This window comes from Bombina bombina, chromosome 6 (genome assembly GCF_027579735.1).
Source record: "Bombina bombina isolate aBomBom1 chromosome 6, aBomBom1.pri, whole genome shotgun sequence".
NCBI lineage: Eukaryota > Metazoa > Chordata > Amphibia > Anura > Bombinatoridae > Bombina > Bombina bombina.
Genome location: NC_069504.1, coordinates 676,736,320 through 676,757,291, shown reverse-complemented (window position 1 = coordinate 676,757,291; position 20,972 = coordinate 676,736,320). Strand labels below are relative to the sequence as shown.

The 20,972-nt window shown below is 37.4% G+C and overlaps 1 protein-coding gene across 1 annotated transcript in view; it reads left to right on the top strand.

Moving 5' to 3' along the window:
* UNC5D (unc-5 netrin receptor D) overlaps window positions 1-20,972 on the top strand; it is a 683,183-nt gene that overhangs the window by 356,218 nt on the left and 305,993 nt on the right. The window contains exon 8 of the mRNA XM_053719375.1: window positions 16,841-16,873. Within this exon, the coding sequence (XP_053575350.1) occupies window positions 16,841-16,873 (33 nt within the window). The remainder of the gene's footprint in view (window positions 1-16,840; window positions 16,874-20,972) is intronic.

Below are 20,972 nucleotides of genomic sequence, written 5' to 3'. Positions count from 1 at the left end.
ATGCACACTACATTCACCACTGATCACCTTCCCTGTCTCCCACTTCTGATTGTATTTGGTGAGCCAGTTAGGTAGAGTTTTAAGCAGCCATCTTGCTCTCTATACATCACTATTGCTGATGGGATGGTAGAATCAGGTACTACAGTATGTAGGTGAAGAAGAAAACCTGCCAAGGAGAACATACAATATTTCTAATGTCATTTCACTCATATTTATTTAAAATGTTCACAGATATCAAAGTCTTACAGTTGTACAGTTAGGTCTTTAAGTAATTGGACAGTGACAGAGTTTAAATAATGTTGGCCCTATATGCCACCAAAATGGATTTTAAATTAGTCAACAAAGATGTGATTAAAGTGGACACTTTCAGCTTTAATTAAAGGGGTTTAACAAAAATATTGTATGAACCATTAACCATTACATCAATTTTCAAAATGATCAGGGGCTTAAACGTAGTTGGATAATCTAACAGAATCATCAGTAAAATTATCATTCTGAATGTTTGGTTGCAAATCCTTTACAGTGAATGAGTGCCTGAAGTCTATAACCAATGGACATCACCAATTTCTGGGTTTCCTCCCTAGTGATGATTTGTTAGGCCTTTACTGCAACTGTATTTAGTTGCTGCTTGTTTGGGGATCTTTGTGCCCTTGGTTTTGTCTTCAGCAAGGGAAATACATATTCAATTAGGTAGAGGTCAGGTGATTGACTTGGCCATTTAAGAATATTTTGCTTAAAAGGCAAATGAGTGTGGCGCTAGACAGCTGGGTATATTAAAAAATGCACTATATACTATATATATATATATATATATATATATATCACTATTATGTGCCCAAGTCATAAAATATATAATAATTAAAAGGTACCTATCATAATATATAAAAGGTGATATCCAGGTTAAGAAATATTAGCAAATACTAAGATAACAATATTTCTTAACCTGGATATCACCTTTTATATATTATGATAGGTACCTTTTAATTATTATATATTTTATGACTTGGGCACATAATAGTGATATATATATATATATATATATATATATATATAGTGCATTTTTTAATATACCCAGCTGTCTAGCACCACACTCATTTGCCTTTTATCTTTGAACCCCTTGAATTGCTTTCAGAGTGCAATTCTATTTTTGGTGTGTGCAGGTATATATTTTAGAGTATTTTAGAGGTTTATTATATTGTTTGTTGTAAGAATATTTTGCTTATTTGCATTGCTTTTGCAGTATGGTTTTTGTTACTGCCCATCTGTACTATAAGCACTTCCCAATCAGTTTTACATAATTTGTCTAAATATGTGCAGATAGTATAGCCCTATACACTTCAGACTTTATTCTGCTGCTTCATTTAGCAGCAATCAATAAACACTAGTGACCCAGTTCCACTGGCAGCCATACATGCCCATGCCAAACCACTGTCTCCTGCATGTTTACAGATGCTAGTAATCATGAGCCATTTCTTCTCTTCTCCATACTCTTCCCATCATTCACAGGCTGATCAAAGAGAATATTGTTCCTGAACTGGGCAGGCTTTATTAAATGTTTTTTGGCAAAGCTTAATCTGGCCTTCCTATTCTTGAGACTTACCAATGATTTGCACTTTGTGGTAAACCCTCTTTATTTAGTTTCATGAAGTCTTCTGTTTATTGTAGTCTTTTGATAAAGATACACCTACCCCCTGAAGAGTATTCTTAACTTGGCAAGATGTTGTAAAGGTTTTTTTTTCTCACCATGGAAATAATTTTATCAATGTCCAAAGTTATATGGATCTACCTGTATTATTCAAGTGCTCTGCCATTTTATTTAAGAAAATTACTCGTGCCTTTTCAATATATTTTATAATTAATAAGTATGTGCATCAGTTTTGTTACAAATGCAAATTTGTTAATGAAACAGATATTTAACCCCTTAATTACCACAACACTTTTCCATTTTCTGTCCGTTTGGGACCAAGGCTATTTTAACATTTTTGTGGTGTTTGTGTTTAGCTGTAATTTTCCTCTTACTCATTTACTGTACACACACATATTATACACCATTTTTCTTGCCATTAAATGGACTTTCTAAAGATACCATTATTTTCATCATATCTTATAATTTACTATAAAAAATTTATAAAATATGATAAAAAAATAGAAAAAACACACTTTTTCTAACTTTGACCCCCAAAATCTGTTACACATCTACAACCACCAAAAAACACCCATGCTAAATAGTTTCTAAATTTTGTCCTGAGTTTAGAAATACCCAATTACATGTTCTTTGCTTTTTTGCAAGTTATAGGGCAATAAATACAAGTAGCACTTTGCTATTTCCAAACCACTTTTTTTCAAAATTAGCGATAGTTACATTGGGATACTGATATCTTTCAGGAATCCCTGAATATCCCTTGACATGTATATATATATATATATATATATATATATATATTTTAGAAGACATCCCAAAGTATTGATCTAGGCCCATTTTGGTATATTTCATGCCACCATTTCACCGCCAAATGCGATAAAATAAAAAAAAATTGTTCACTTTTTCACAAATTTTTTCACAAACTTTAGGTTTCTCACTGAAATTATTTACAAACAACTTGTGCAATTATGGCATAAATGGCTGTAAATGCTTCTCTGGGATCCCCTTTGTTCATAAATAGCAGACATATATGAATTTGGCTTTGCTTTTTGGTAATTAGAAGGCCACTAAATGCCACTGCACACCACACGTGTATTATGCCCAGCAGTGAAGGGGTAAATTAGGGAGCATGTAGGGAGCTTTTAGGGTTAATTTTAGCTTTAGTGTAATGTAGTAGACAACCCCAAGTATTGATCTAGGCCCATTTTGGTATAATGCCACCATTTAACCGCCAAATGCGATCAAATTAAAAAAACATAATTTTTTTCACAATTTTAGGTTTCTCACTGAAATTATTTACAAACAGCTTGTGCAATTATGGCACAAATGGTTGTAAATGCTTCTCTGGGATCCCCTTTGTTCAGAAATAGCAGACATATATGGCTTTGGCGTTGCTTTTTGGTAATTAGAAGGCCACTAAATGCTGCTGCGCATCACATGTGTATTATGGCTAGCAGTGAAGGGGTTAATTAGGTAGTTTGTAGGGAGCTTGCAGGATTAATTTTAGCTTTAGTGTAGAGATCAGCCTCCCACCTGACACATTACACCCCCGATCCCTCCCAAACAGCTCCCTTCCCTCCCCCAACCCACAATTGCCACTGCCATCTTAAGTACTGGCAGAAAGTCTGACAGTACTAAAATAAAAGGTATCTTTGAATATTTTTTATTTTTTTAAGCATATTTACATAAACTGCTGTTTAGGATCCCCCCTTAGCCCCCAACCTCCCTGACCCCCCCCCCCCCAAACAGCTCTCTACCCTCCCTCTCTGCCTTATTGGGGGCCATCTTGGGTACTGGCAGCTGCTGTAGTGTATCGGTTCCCACCTGTTCCCTCCCCCTGCATGCACCCGCGCCCGCCCTTGCCCCCCATGCCCCTGGCTACCCCCGATCCCGCCCCCTCCACATCACAAGGTCCATCGATGGCCGCCACCCACCTCCCACACCGGCTCCCACCCACCAATGATACCGGCCATCGATGTCCGGTGCAGAGAGGGCCACAGAGTGTCTCTCTCTGCATCAGATGGCCAAGGACTGTTATTGCAGGATGCCTCAAATATCGAGGCATCACTGCAATAACCGCATAGCGGCTGGAAGCGATCAGGATTGCTTCCACCGCTTTCCCAGACTGACGACATACAGGGTACGTTCTCGGTTGTTAACTGTATTTTTTTTTTAGGACGTACCCTGCACGTCGTTGGTCATTAAGGGGTTAAACAACATTGATCAATTCTCTCAAAACTCCTCAGTATTGATTTGTTTCCTTTAAATTACCTTAGGACCTAAAAATACTTACCTATAGCATGCTGGAGAGTCACGCTAATACCGGCACTTCTTCACAGAGTCCCGACCCGTACTACACTTACCTATAGTGAGCTGAGGAGCCACGCTAATCCCAACCCTTCTTCACAGAGACTAGGGTCACACTAATAGGAGGTTTAGAGTACGCTAAGTCGCTCTTACAAACTTTTTGCCATATTACAAATTGAGCAGCTTTTAGTGCTTGTCGGGTTGTACTCGTATTATAAATTCAAAATAAACTGGAATTCACTCACACACTAACCTGACAAGCTCAAAAATTTAACTTAGAATATCTTGTGCAAGTTCATGTATTCCCCATAGAAATCAATGGAGCAAAAAAAAGTGGAGAGAAAAAATCTAACACCGCACTGTTGCACAAACCCGATCGCATATTCTCCTCTATGCTAGCCCGACATGAAAATATGAATATTTAACATTCCAATGACCTTCACATAGAAGAAAATGTTTTATTTATTCATAAATTAATATTACTACATATATCATATGTTTTTTTGGCACAATATATACTTATACCTGGTGAACTGCTTGTGTAATGCTGCCCCCTGCAGATTCACGGCCAATTGGCCACTAGCAGGGGGTGTCAATCAACCTGATTGTAGGAGATCGGACGGACTGATGTCCGCCACCTCAGAGGAGGCATGCAAGTTAAGGAGCAGTGGTCTTAAGACCGCTGCTTCTTAACTCCTGTCTCCGGCGAGCCTAAAGGCTAGCGCGGAAACAGGGGAATGCGGCCCCATTCAGGCCATGATAAATCGGCCCCATAATCTTAAAGTGGTTATAGCATCAAAAATAAAGCCATCCTATGTGTTATTTTCACATTAATATTGTGAGGTACATGTCTTCTATTGTAACATTAATCTTATCACACTCTATACAAACATATTTAACATATAGAATAACATACTCTACAAAATCATTTTTATATTCTTTTAACACTCCACAAAAAAAAAATACAAAAAAAGCAGGAAAAATTAAAAAAAAAAACTGATTTTTTTTTTTAGAAAAAATATATCTGTGTCTGTTACAATATTTTCTCTCAGAGCCTTGTTGTGAGATATTAAATTTATTTAATACATTTGTTCTGAGGAATATCTTTCCCCGAAAAGCCACACAATAAATGGTGTTTTAAAGAAGAGAGTGCTGAGTAATTTCTTCTATATTGGATATTTATATAATCTAGCACCCCCAGGATGGCTTTCAGAAGTGAGAGTGCACTTTTTGGACATATATGAGTAAATAATTTGAGTGACACCCACTAAACCAAAAGATTTTGATACCCCAGCCTGACACATACTCAAATTTATTGCTGAGACCTTTAAGAACGACTATTACAAGGGGAAACAATCTTCCTTTTTCTTTGTAAAATTAAATCCCAACAACTACAGCATATTCTACATTACATTGAAGAGGTAAAAACAGAACTGAACTCAAAGAAAGAAGAACTTATGATGAGGTGGAGGAAGCATACAAAGATCTGGACATTTCTACCTACTACATGGGGTATAAGGTAGTATTCCTACCAATAATGGATAACATATTATGAGAGCTTCAGAAATGTAAATGTAAAAAGATAAGGATGAACTGAACTGATAAACTAATGAGCCAGTATGGTATAGCATTGTTGTACTGACCATCAATATAAAATATTTGCCGGAGATTACATTGTGATACAGAACTGTTCTTGCTTTCAGCAGTATATGCTGTGAATGGTAAGGCCATTCAATATTTTGTAACTGTAAATACAAATTTGAAAAGTGTCTGGAATAAGCTTTTAGTTACCGTGAACAAAGCCATGGGCTAAATAAAGTTTAATGTTTAAAAACAAAAAATAGAGAACTTGATGTACCATGCTGTTCTTATTTTCTGTCAGCTTTTTTTTTTTGTGTAAAACTATGATTTCATTCTTAATGAGATATCAGCTCAGGCGTTTATCTTTGCAAAGGACTAAAAACCAGAAATCATATTTACAAGCCTTTGACGTTGACAAGCTGATGAGGTCTGTACTTCATATGTGCATACAGTACAATAGATGTCAAATAGTTTTTTTAAAATAATTTACTTGTAATAGCTCTGCTTAAACTTGCCAATAGCCCAGCAGGGACTCAGTTTTTCTGTCCCTCAACAGATATTGCCAGACAGCTACATCTGATGATCCACATGTGGTTTCCTAATTGCTGTGTTGTGCAAGTCTATGTTCTTTTGTACACCACGGGCAAGCAAGATTTCACCACTCCGTGGATAAACACCTGTGTGGTAACTGCTTCCATTTGTAACAGTTGCATATTTATGAGTCAGCAAAGCCCTTGAGCCAGCACAAATTTGTACTGAGGGTGCACATGAGCAGTCTCACAAAATTAAAATAGTTTTTTTGTAATGGACCATAAATTGAAGTTTGGAATAATTCACTTGTCCATATGTGTGTTGTGAAATAGTACTATAAAAGTACAAATGAATAACCTATTTGACTAGTATTGAGCTTTACTTAGTGTTCCATCAACCTTTGCATACAACACTTATAATTATATAAGTAGGCAGTAACAAAAAAAAATGAAATATACTGTATATATTACTTGATCCTTTTTATTTTTATTTGAAAATAAACTGTTAGTGCTAGATTACAAATAGCACGCTATCGTTAGTTAATGAGCTATATTGGGTTTTTGTGGACGTTTGCACGCAAGTTAAAGTCTGCCCATTTTACAAGTTGAAAGTAAATGAGAACTTTTGAGCGCAATCGCGATTTACACTTGAATGATTATTGTGACTTCAGAGCTCTCGTTAGCTGTTACTTAAGTCAAAAAAGTGTCACTAAACACATAAAAAATACATTTAAAAGTATAGTTACACTCATAATAATACTATGTAATAAAAATTATTAAAAAAAAAATTGCAAATGTTATAAGAGCTTTACATAGGGATCCTTAGGAACACATGTATAAATATATGTATGTATATAAATATACAGTATATGGATGTATTTCTATACATATGTATACTTATGTGTATGCATGTATACACACACATATATACACATATAAATACAGATATACATATATACAGACATATATACACATATACATACAGATATGCATAAAAATACATACATACAGTATATCTTATTGCAATCCTGCGCTCATGTTTGTGTGAGCTGTCGGCTGTTACTTTTTTGTTCAGAATAAGGGTCCATTTAAGCTGTTGGCATTTATCATTGCACAAGCATTTCTAGTGAAATGCTTGCGCAATGCTGCCTCCTGCTCACTTGTGGCCTAATGGTCGCTAGCAGGGGCTGTCAATCAACCCGAGCGTATAGGATCAGGATGATTTCAATCTGCCACCTAAAAGGTGGCCGAGACAGGTTAAGTGGCAGCGATCATATCTAAAACTTTTTACACTATACCTAACTAGGTGAACCACATCAGTTCTAACCCTCAAAGTATACTCAATCACTTATAATCAAACTCGATCTGTTGCCATGGTAACACACTATATCATCCCTATAGAAGGCCCCAACGTCACTTCCGGTGAGTGAAATCACTAACACACACTCATTCAAAATACTATTTACATTACAGAATATAGGATTGTACTTCACGACTAAAGCAGGTAAAACAAACACATTAAATACCTAATACTGCCGCAGTGTAATATTATAACTACTTCCATTATATGAATTATCAGTCATGCAGTCAAGGATAACTACAGGTTACCCCCAGTTTCCGGATTCCCTAACTTTCAGATAGAAAGCAGGACAGCGATGCCTGCTCATTCAAGCCTTTAGGATTCAATGTTCCAAGCTTATTCATTGTACCTCCCTCTGCAGGAGTAATTTCTTTGCATCATCTCCTCTAGGTGGTCTCACAATTTTCTATCAATGGGCATACACCTTAGTTTCACCACTGTGTGTCTTGATCGTAAAAAGTGTAGCACAACATGATGCTCACTTTCCTCTCTGTAGTGGAGCGATGATTCGTTATCCTCTCCTTGAGGGGGGGCTCTGTTTTACCTACACGGACACTTGATAATGTAGTCCACCATATCTGATGTACACTTAAGTCTATGCTTCAGAGTTGCATTGTGCGAGGGTGACTAAATGATGAATCAACAATCAAGGAGTTGCAGGTAACACACCCGTCTGAGATGGAGCCACTATTGCAGTGTAACACAAACTATCAAAGTATGGTAAAACAAAAATGCTATGTGCTACAAAAAAATTCTGTGTAATTTAGCACATTTCATAATACTATTAAAACATTACAACTAAAGCTTGACAAAAAATGAAAATACTTTAGTTAGTTCCTATGTAGAAATTGGTGCAGTTTAGGGATTAGGGAAATATTGTTATTTCAAAAGAGATACACATTACCTATACAATGATTAACTTATTATTTTGAACAATGGGATTGTGGTTTATGATTTTATGAAATTTAGGTTGGATGTTAAAACTTGGAAGAATGGAAGAATTGTTATGCCATTACTAAAGTGATCATTTTACGCCATTAAATTGATAATAATTTCAATGATGTGGTAGAAGATGAGCAGTTAGTCATCATGTAACTCTGCAAGACTCAAAGTATCTTATTTACATTCATGCACAAACAAACTCATAATAATAATATTCATTCAAATGCAGGATTTATAAAATGCAAACAACATATTGGGACCCTTTTCTTAGCTATAAAAAGAGCAATGCAAAGTGTCTCACCTTGCTTTTTGTTATGTTTTCAAATCCCAAGGTCTTTTACTCCACTGAAAACCATTAAAACCATGTTTACTGTGAGTTTTCCCACTGGACTTTCACAGTAGCTTCATAAATATTTTGCACTGACAAAATGTGATGGTGATATTGAAATATATCAATATAACACTTTTAAAGTAGATTTTTCTAATTCAATAACCTTTTTGTCCACTTCATAAAGGCATGGCATGACTAGTTGTGCATTTTTTAAAAGTAATTTCCTTGTTCAACAGAATGTTAAAAATAATATAGCACAAACACCTCTAAACTATGGAAACATGAATACACAGCTAAAATGTGTTCAACAATAAGTTTATTTAAGTTTGAAATTGTTTTAGAGTTTTAAAATTACACAATATTGTATGAAATTGATCATAGCCCTTGTCATGAAATGAGATGGGAAAAGCTGCTTTCAAACACAGGGCTAGATTATGAGTGGCATGAAAACTGTTGCGCATGAGCAATAAGGGGTTTATCACAGCTCTTTGCGCTCGTCAGAAGTAGTGTGCATATTACAAGTTTAAAGAAAACGCATTCGCTTGAACACAATTTAATTTAATGAGCGTCGGACTAGCGCTACTTCAGAGCTCTGGTTAACTGCTATGCGAGTGAAAAAAGTTGCACAAAATTCATCAAAATTACATTTAAAGTACAGTTACATTCATGATAACTATAAAAAACTATCTATGAAAATAAGCGCCACTCTTGGAAAATAATAATAATGTTTAACACAATAGAGACTGCCAGAGTCTAATATACTTCATATAGATATACAAAATATCCATAATAACACTGTCTAATCAAATTTTGCAAAATAAAAAACTTGTAAGTGCTCAAAGATATGAGGTCTCAGGTGTTAGAAAAAAAAGGCTACAAATGGGCATTAATATAGAGATACACACATAAACATATCTAAATATATATATATATATATATATATATATATATATATATATATATACTAGTCCTAAAGCCCGTTCACACGGACCATTTTTTCAGTACAGCGGTCCCACCGCTTGCGCTCTCTCCCTCCCCCCTCTCTTTCGCTCTCTCTCTCCCCCCTCTATTTTGCTCTCTCTCTCCCCCTCTCTTTTGAGCTTTCTCTCTCCCCCTCTCTTTTGAGCTCTCTCTCTCCCCCCCTCTCTTTTGAGCTCTCTCTCTCCCCCCTCTCTTTTGCGCTCTCTCTCTCTCCCCCTCTCTTTTGTGCTATCTCTCTCCCCCCCTCTCTTTTGCGCTCTCTCTCCCCCTCTCTTTTGAGCTCTCTCTCTCCCCATCTCTTTTGAGCTCTCTCTCTCCCCCCTCTCTTTTGAGCTCTCTCTCTCCGCCCTCTCTTTTGAGCTCTCTCTCTCCCCCCCTTAGAAGAGTTAGAGGGGGGGATTAGAAGGAGCTCAGTCTCGGACATGTTGATTTTTAGGTGGTGAGAGGCCATCCAAGAAGAAATGCCAGATAAGCAGACACTGATGTGAGAAAGGACAGAAGGAGAGAGTGCAGGGGTGGATAGGTAGATCTGAGTATCATCAGCATAGAGGTGATAGTTGAAGACATAGCTACTGATAAGTTTATCCAGTGAGGAAGTATAAATAGAGAAGAGTAGAGGACCCAGAACAGAGCCTTGAGGTACTCCAATAGTCAGATGCAATGTAGAGGAGTCACCACAAGCAAAGGAGACAGAAAAGGACCTATTAGAGAGATAAGAGTGGATCCAGGAAGGGCAGTGTCAGAAAGCCCAAGGGAGCTGAAAGTCCGTAGGAGAAGGGGATGGTCAACAGTGTCAAAGGCAGCAGACAGGTCAAGTTTGATAAGTATTGAGTATTGATTTTAGCAGAAAGAAGATTGTTAGTAACCTTGGTGAGGGCAGTCTCAGTTGAGTGTTAGGGACAGAAGCCAGATTGCAAGGGGTCAAGCAATGAGTTGGTGGACAAGAAGTGGGTTAGGCCCTGAGAGTGGTGGAGGGGGTGGCCGGGGGCAGAGATGGAAGGTTGCAGTCTTGTATTGGGATATTACTTTGGATGGTAAGTGTTTTGTTGAAAATGTAGTCTGCCAGGTCTTAAGCACTAAAGGCAGATGAACGGGGTGGTGCAGGTGGGTAGAGGAGAGAGTTGAAAATGGAGAAGAGACGTTTAGAGTTTGAGGAGTGAGTAGATATAAGAAAAGAGAAGTAGGTTTGCTTGGCTAAGTGATGGGCAGAGGAGTAAGAATAAAGAATGAACTTATAGTGGAGGAAATCTGGTTCAGAGCGGGATTTCCTCAAGGCACATTCAGCAACATGGGAGAATTTTGCAGGTAACATGTTTGCTTAGAGTGCCAGGGTTGGAGCTGACGACATGGGGTTTTGCGTATTTGGGGAGGAGCAAAAGTGTAAAGTGCATAGGAGAGAGTATTTTTATAGTGAGTTGTAGCAAGGGCAGGGCAGGATATCGTGGAAGTGTGGGGGAGGCATTTTTGAATAAGGTTGGAAAGTTGAAAAGGATCCACAGTGTGCAGATTTCTACAGGTGCAGGGGCGAAGGGGAGAAGTAGGTTTAGCCTTTATATTAAAATTAAAGGTGAGCAGATGGAGGTCTGAGATGGGAAATGGGCGGCAGATGACGTCAGAGAGAGAGCAAAGGTAGGATAATACCAGATTAATAAATTGTCCGTCACGGTGAGTAGGGAATAGGATGGATTGTGAGAGGCCAAAGGAGTTTGTGAGTGAGAGAAGCTTAGAGGCAGCAGGTGCAGATGGGTTACCAATGGAGATGTTAAAGTCCCCAGGATTAGAGCAGGTGTATTTGTAGAGAGAAAGTGAGAAAGCCAGGCAGCAAAGTTATCAAGGAATTGGGAGGTTGGCCCAGCGGGGAGATAGATAACTTCCACCCTGAGAGAGAGGGGGGAGAACAGGCAGATGCAGTGAACTTCAAAGGAGGAAAAGGAGAGAGATGGATAAGGAAGCAGGTACTGATAAGAGCAGGGGGGGGAGAGTATGATACCAACACCACCACAATGTCTCTCACCTGGCCTAGGTGTAAGGCTAAAGTGTAGACCACTGTGCTTGAGAGCAGCAATAAAAGCAGTGTCAGAAGATGATAACCATGTTTCAGTAATTGCTACAAGATTGAAGGTGTTAGAAACAAAAAGGTTGTGAACAGTTGTAAGTCTGTTACAGACAGAGCGTGCATTACAAACTGCACAAGAAAAGAGAGGGGATAAGCACTGTGGGTTAATGAGATGAGATTGTTAGGATTGTGTGACCTAGAGTTTTTGCAGTGGGGAACTGAGTGAGAGTGTAAAAGTGTGGTGATTGCTGCAGGGCCAGGGTTAGAAAAGATGCCACCAGCAGCTAGCAGTAGTAGGAGTGTGAGTGACAGAAGGTGAGCGTGAGACTTGTATTAGCGGGTATAATTAGACACAGGAGAGTTAGATGGCGAAGTATTTCTAAGGAGACAGAGTAGTTCATGAGCGGACTGCATAGGGGATGAGAGAAGGGAGGGAGAGATGTGGATAGTGTGGGGGTTATTGTTGCTACAGGGAAGTGCAGTGAGTTTTAGGAGATGGGCAGACAGAAATAGCATAAAAGACATGGAGAGCATTGTGCTGGTGTATTGTTAGTAAGTTTTACCTGTTAGTGGGGTCTGTAGTTTCCAACTTCAGTTCTTAACTTGCCACTTGTAAACACAGGCCACTTAGAAGCACATGGCACACATAGCCAAGGCTCAGCTGTATTTAGCAGTGAGATTTGAGTTAGAATTATTTAATTCAAGGCAGCTGCGTATAAATAGACTAGTTAGGAGACTGGAGTTACACACACTTGCAAATTAGATTGGGGGGGGGGAAGACATATGGCTGGGGAAGCACACAGATATTGTACAAAGGAACTGATAACAAATTTAAAGAAAAGTCATAAATAATGAAAGCAGGAGAGATGCATACCAGTGTATTACAAACAGATTAAAGGGACATGAAAGGATAACCAGGCAGATAAAGGAAGCAGAAGAGATGCATACCAGTGTATGACAAACAGATTAAAGGGACGTGGAAATATAACCAGGCAGATAAAGGAAACAGGAGAGATGCATACCTCACCACTTGCATACACAGGCCACTTAGAAGCACAGGGCACACAGAGCCAAGGCTCATAGAGCCAGTGTTCAGCTGTTTGTAGCAGTGAGATTAAAAGTTGTATATATATATTTATTTATATGTGTGTACATAGCTATTTATATATTTATATGTGTATATATGTATTTACAGGCAAATAAACACATTTTAACCCATAAATACAAATGCATATAGGCATACACACACACATATAGAGAACTGCCTTATATTACAGAGCACCACCTTCAAGAGCAACCTCAGGGGAAGCTTAGATACAAGGTAATCACAGAGGTAAAATTGAATTAATGTAACAGTGTTAGTTATGCAAAACTGTGGAATGGGTAATAAAGGGATTATCTATCTTTTTAAACAATAACATTTTTCAAGTAGACTGTCCATTTAAGACAACATAAAGTTGACTGGCTGGGGGAAAAGAACTGTAATAATTAGGATGTCCTGTTTACATATTGGGGCATATTTATCAAGCTCCCTATGGAGCCCTCCCTTGTTTTTCTATAGACCGCTGCTCCATAACTTATCCACCTGCTCTGAGGCGGCGGACAGAAATCAACCCGATTGAATACGACCAGGTTGATTGACACCCCCTGCTAGAAGCCGATTGGCTGCGAATCTGCAGGGGGCGGCATTGCACCAGCAGTTCACAAGAACTGCTGGTGCAATGATAAATGACGACAGCGTATGCTGTCTGCATTTATCGATGTGTATCGATGTGCAGCGGACATGATACGCTATTTCATATCATGTCCACTCGCACATTGATACAAATACCCCGTTGTGTTTGATTTGTTGTGGAATTTCAGCAAATGTGAAATGCTTTGAATAACTATCCTGAAACATTGGTAAAATTAGTATTAGTATTAGTAAGCATTAGGGCAGTGTTTCCCAAACCCAGTCCTCAGGACCCTTACTCAGACCAGATATTCATTATTTCTTAACTATCCATCAGCTGATTATTTCACCTGTGCTCTAGTTAAGATATAATGAAAATCTGGCCTGAGTAAGGGTCATGAGGACTGGGTTTGGGAAACACTGCATTAGGGTTATAGTTAGGAATAGGTTAATCCTTGTTTTAACTGTAGCCCTAACATTATCATTGACCCTAATACTACTATAAATATTGATTAGATAAACCCTAATCCTAACCCTATGTAAATATAACTTAGGTACATCCCTAGGTTGACTTTAAAGGGACACCGAACCCACATGTGTTCTTTTGTGATTCGAATGAAGCATGCAATTTTAAGAAACTTTCTAATGTACTCCTATTATCAATTTTTCTTTGTTCTCTTGCTATCTTTATTTGAAAAGAAGACATCAAAGCTATTTTTGTTCAAAAGGCTGGACAGCACTTGTTTATTGGTGGACAAATGTATCATTTTCAAATAAAGATACAAAGAGAATGAAGAAAATTTGATAATAGGAGTAAATTAGAAAGTTGCTTAACATTGCATGCTCTATCTGAATCACAAAAGAACAAATTTTCAGTTCAGTGTCCCTTTAACCCCTTAATGACAACTGACGTACCAGGTACGTCATGCAAAAACTAACAGTTAATGACAATGGACGTACCTGGTACGTCAGTTGTCTAACAGAGTGCTGGAAGTGATCACAACCACTTCCAGCAGCTCTGAGGGTATTGCAGTGATGCCTCGATATGGAGGCATCCTGCAATACCACTTTACAAGCCTCCGATGCAGAGAGAGCCACTCTGTGGCCCTCTCTGCACCGGTAGCGATGGTGCCAGTGTCCGCCGGTGTGAGGGTGCGGGCGCGCGTGCATGATGCGTGCACGTGCACGAGAGGTGAGTGTGCACGTGAATGTGCATGAGCGCGTGCACGGGGCGCGCATGCACGTGCGTGTGCGCGTGCACGCGCGCGCATTAGCCACACTGACACCAATGAATGAAGGCAGAAAGGGATTAAAAGGTAAAAAATTTTTTTTAAATATAAAAGGATCTGGGAGGGGGAGGGGGTGGGGGTATTGTGGGGGTCTGCTACACTACAGAAATAGTTTTTAAGTTAAAAATAAAATAAAAATACTTTTTGGGGTATTTTTGGGGCCAAACTGGGTACTGGCAGACAGCTGCCAGTACCCAAGATGGCGGTAATTAGGTAGGGGAGAGGGTTAGAGAGCTGGAGGGGGGATCAGGGAGGTTGGGGCTAAGGCAGGGGTCCATCACAGCTAAAATATTTTATTATTTTTATTTAAAAAAAAAAAAAAAAAAAACTCTTTTATTTAGTACTGGCAGAATTTCTGCCAGTACTTAAGATGGCGGGAACAATTGTGGGGTGGGGGAGGGAAGAGAGCTGTTTGGGAGGGATCAGGGGGTGGGATGTGTCAGGTGGGAGGCTGATCTCTAAAATTAACCCTGCAAGCTCCCTACAAGCTACCTAATTTAACCCCTTCACTGCTGGGCATAATTAATGTGTGGTGCGCAGCAGCATTTAGCGGCCTTCTAATTACCAAAAAGCAACGCCAAAGCCATATAAGTCTGCTATTTCTGAACAAAGGGGATCCCAGAGAAGCTTTTACAACAATGTCTGCCATAATAGCACAAGCTGTTTGTAAATAATTTCAGTGAGAAACCTAAAATTGTGAAAAATGTAAAGTTTTTTTTTTTTATTTGCTCGCATTTGGCGGTGAAATGGTGGCATAAAATATACCAAAATGGGCCTAGATCAATACTTGGGGTTGTCTACTACACTACACTAAAGCTAAAATTAACCCTACAAGCTCCCTACAAGCTCCCTAATTAACCCCTTCACTCCTGGGCATAAAACACGTGCATTTAGCGGCCTTCTAATTACCAAAAAGCAACCCCAAAGCCATATAAGTCTGCTATTTCTGAAAAAAGGGGATCCCAGAGAAGCATTTACAACCATTTGTGCCATAATTGCAGAAGCTGTTTGTAAATAATTTCAGTGGGAAACCTAAAGTTCGTGACACATTTTGTGAAAAAGTGAATTTTTTTTTTTTTATCGCATTTGGCGGGGAAATGGTGGCATGAAATATACCAAAATGGGCCTAGATCAATACTTTGGGATGTCTTCTAACAAAAAATATATATACATGTCAAGGGATATTCAGATATTCCTGACAGATATCAGGGTTCCAATGTAACTAGCGCTCATTTTGAAAAAAAGTGGTTTGGAAATAGCAAAGTGCTACTTGTAGTTATTGCCCCATAAATTGCAAAAAAAAGCAAAGAACATGTAAACATTGGGTCTTTCTAAACTCAGGACAAAATTTAGAAACTATTTAGCATGGGTGTTTTTTGGTGATTGTAGATGTGTAACATATTTTGGGGGTCAAAGTTAGAAAAAGTGTGTTTTTTTCCATTTTTTCCTCATTTTTTTTTTTTAGTAAATTATAAGACATGATGAAAATAATGGTATATTAATAAAGTCCATTTAATGGCGAGAAAAACGGTATATAATATGTGTGGGTACAGTAAATGTGTAAGAGGAAAATTACAGCTAAACACAAACACTGCAGAAATGTAAAAATAGCCATTGTCATTAAGGGTAAGAAAATTGAAAAATGGTCCGGTCATTAAGGGGTTAAAGTCAACCTAGGGATGGACCTAAGTTATATTTACATAGGGTTATGATTAGGGTGCAGTGTCCCTTTAAGGCTGGTGAACTTCTTATAGCACTGAAATAACTGACTTGGCATTTCAAATTTTTGGAATCCAACACAGCAGTTTAAGTGCATCATTTTAACAGTAAAGCAATCATGATCACTATGTGTACTATAAAGATGCACTTTCATGAGTTCATGTGTATTCCAAATAGCCTACTAGATCATTTGTTTATAGACCATCTGTTCACTTTGTTCTTATAAATGCCACTTTTACATTGGCACAAAAGTTTTAATGATATACTGATCCCTAGTGCAAATTTATTTGTACACACCAATTTTGACATGAAAGTATATGAGCATTTTACATAACATTCCAGCATACACAGATGGGTATATAAATTAATATTAAGTTTGCTTTTGTTTCTCTTCTATCTTTTTTCTCTCTGTCTCTCTTTTTTTTTATAGAGAAAAAACCTCTTCATGAATTAAAACCACAAAGTAAGTTGCATTTTTGTTTATCAACATACCCTTTCATCAGTTTACCCTCTATTGGTCACTATAAGGAACTCATTTTAAATTATACCTAAAAAGCTAGTTTGTTACAGACTGAATAGTAATACATTAAACTGCATGGCCTCTAGTTATTAAGGTCTGGCGGACCTGATCCGACACTGCGGATCAGGTCCGCCAGACCTCGCTTAATACGGCGAGCAATACGCTCGCCGTATTCAGCATTGCACCAGCAGCTCACAAGAGCTGCTGGTGCAACGCCGCCCCCTGCATACTCACGGCCAATAGGCCGCTAGCAGGGGGTGTCAATCAACCCCGATCGTACTCGATCGGGTTGATTTTCAGCGATGTCTTTCCGCCTGCTCTGAGCAGGCGGACAGGTTATGGAGCAGCGGACTTTGTGACCGCTGCTTCATAACTGCTGTTTCTGGTGAGCCTGCAGGCTCGCCAGAAACACGGCGCATCAAGCTCCAATCGGAGCTTGATAAATATGCCCCCATGTTTGTAGATCCTAACTAAATCATAAGCAAATTAAAATTTACTTGGCACAGATTTTAAGGAAATTCCTGTGAAACTTTAATACAAATCAACAAAGACTGTTTTTGCAAACTGCTTCATTTTGATAAAAAAAATAAAAATAATAATAATAATAATAATAATAATAATAATAATAATATCGGATGTCACAAAATGTACACTGGTTTAGCTACAGGGGCTGATGCTTACATTTGTACAAATTTATGATTTTTAACCTGACATGTCTGAATGTTTTGCAAAATTCTAATAATACAATTTTAACACATTTGTTCATTAGTTTCGAATTTTGAATGTTTGTACAACATTCTAATATTTGTTTAATTTAATGGTATTTCTAATGCTTTCTTTAAATGTAATATTCAATTCAAATTTTTCTAATAATTCAATTCAAATTATGCAATATTCAAATTTGAAAATGTTCTATCTATATATTTGTAATAGTGTTTCTAATGCTCTCTTTAAATTTAATATTTGAGTTATACAACAATCAAACTACAAACATTTGAATTGATATATTTGTATCTATTATGTATCAATGTACTAAATTCCCTACCACATGAACTACTGAACTTCTGAATAGTATTTGTTAAATTGAATGTTACATTCTAAATTTCTAATGTGGATATTCGATCTAATTCTAAACATTTAAAAACAAAAGTAACATTCAAAAACCAAATTTTAATTGAGTTTCATTCTTTTCAACATTTGATTGTCCAAAATGAATGTCCACAGGACTATGCCTTCTTCCAAACGAATTACACTTTCAGCACATTTGCCCATCCCTACAGTCAATAAGCACTTCTAGGTCACTGTAGCATCAAATAAGGTTTAATAGACAATGCAACATGAGCTTGCCCCTTTATATCCTAATGCCAGACAGTCAGGTTGCTACAGTTTCACTATAAGTGTGTGTTGTAGCTGGTAAAATGTAAATGATTTAGATAACAAATAAGGCAAATTCCATTACAAGAAAGGAGAGCAAGCTCCTTGAGCCGTTTTTGCAATGTATATCATATAACACCTGCTAAAACAAAAGCACTGGGAAAAACACAATGTTCTGGCAATAGAGTAAGTGGTATGGTCATATGGGTGCTTCTATCCCACTCCAGATTAGGTTGCAAATGAGAAGCACTAAAATATGTATATGCGGCAATCACTGAACATATTCTCATCTGAAGTAGAATGGGGTGATTGGGAGTATACTGTACAAATAAAGCCCATTTGAAGTTAAAGTTAAGCAAAAAAGGGAATTTGTTTAAAAATAAAATGTTCTTTTGTTGAAACGAGATTGTAAGTGTACACTAGAATGTCCCTTTAGATGAACGGAAAAAAAACAACTCAAAATGGACTCTGTAACATTCATCACAGTGACCTCTTGACCAGTGTAGAAGCTCTTTCATATATGTCCATACCTTGCCACAGCAAAGGAGATGAGAGAAACAATGCTAAAGAGACTATAGAAGAGATCCAAAATGATGTCCCAATTCAGTGCACATGTATAGTGCAACAGTAGTTAGCAATACTGGTCAAGCCATACAAGTAGAGATAGATAGTTTAACACCAACCTGTTGCATCCACTTAGCCAGGTAACAAAGGAAGATAAGCGCTCCTGGTGGGGAGCTAACTGTCTAAAATTAAAAAAATATAAATGTTAAATAATGATGAGTAAAATAAAATTATCGAAATAAAAATGTATTTATACAATGAATGCGTGTAAACAATATTATTGTAAATGTCTACTCGCAAAAACTAAAATATAACCAAAATAAATAAAAACACATAAGATACTACTATATCATATAGGTAACAAGTACAAAGTAAAAACAGTTATACAATAGTAAAAATTATATATGTAGTAAAAACAAACAATGTAATTACTGAGATGTTAATTCTAGGAAACCCAGAACATTAGCAGATGAACATAAGATCATGCGGTATAAGCTGAAAAATAGTGTGATTAGAAATTATGAACACACTAATAAGTACACAGTCCTGTTAAGGAACAATGGTGAAGCATTTGTGACAAGCGGGGAAAGTCTCTAAGCTGTGCAAAGCAAAACCTTTGGTAGTTTGATGAGGGCCAAGGCTGACGACTGAACTCTGAATCATTAAAGAAAAATTGTGTTTCATATTCCTTTCTGATATACAGTATACAGTGATAAAAACATAATCAACTTGAAAAACTCAAACCTTCTTTGTATTTTTCAGGGGGGGGGGGTTAGCTTTATTTTACTTCAAGTGAGAAAGGGGACCCCCCCAAGCGCCTTCCAAACCGGAGGCAAAGGGGGAAAGCAAAATGGGAAAGCACTGTAAGTTTACTACAGTTGAAATTTAATAACAGTTTAAAAACATACAATATATATCATGGATCCATGAGATAAAATAACAGATAAAAACAGTTCAAATTATACAAACAATGTGTAAAATGTTGACAACAAATAATCAGCAACAGATATTCAACGGTCCTAGACTGAGATTGCACGGGACTGGGTAATGGGTGTTAAACCATATAAAATCAAATAACTAGTGTCCAAAAGTGTTCAATAGTGCGAAAAATCCAAAATTCAAAATCCAGAATGTTAAAAATAAAAATAAAAATATATAAATATAAAAATCCAGAGTCAATGTGATCAAAACAAGTGTGTCTTTAAAAATAGTGAGTTGTAATTCTGTGGCGAACAAGACAAAAAAATGAAAAGAAAAAATATGCAGTGTAGGCAAAGTGAAAAAATATCAAATAGTAAAAATAGTCACCCAAACCTAAATGGATATTCCTTGTAGTGATCCCACAGTGTAGATAATCCTTGAGGGTGGGAGAGGAGGAGAAGTAGTGTCCACAGGAGTGAAAAAACGTACTAAAAGACTGAACCAGTTTGGCCCAAAAAACGATATCCACCTAAAATACAAAGACAAATATGGTGCAGGTAACTTCACACAATTGTACATAAAAGGGAATAGGCTTACCAATACTCAGTCAACGCGTTTCGGCCCCTGTCAGGCCTTTATCAAGACTCTTGATAAAGGCCTGACAGGGGCCGAAACGTGTTGACTGAGTATTGGTAAGCCTATTCCCTTTTATGTACAATTGTGTGAAGTTACCTGCACCATATTTGTCTTTGTATTTTAGGTGGATATCGTTTTTTGGGCCAAACTGGTTCAGTCTTTTAGTACGTTTTTTCACTCCTGTGGACACTACTTCTCCTCCTCTCCCACCCTCAAGGATTATCTACACTGTGGGATCACTACAAGGAATATCCATTTAGGTTTGGGTGACTATTTTTACTATTTGATATTTTTTCACTTTGCCTACACTGCATATTTTTTCTTTTCATTTTTTTGTCTTGTTCGCCACAGAATTACAACTCACTATTTTTAAAGACACACTTGTTTTCATCACATTGACTCTGGATTTTTATATTTATATATTTTTATTTTTATTTTTAACATTCTGGATTTTGAATTTTGGATTTTTCGCACTATTGAACACTTTTGGACACTAGTTATTTGATTTTATATGGTTTAACACCCATTACCCAGTCCCGTGCAATCT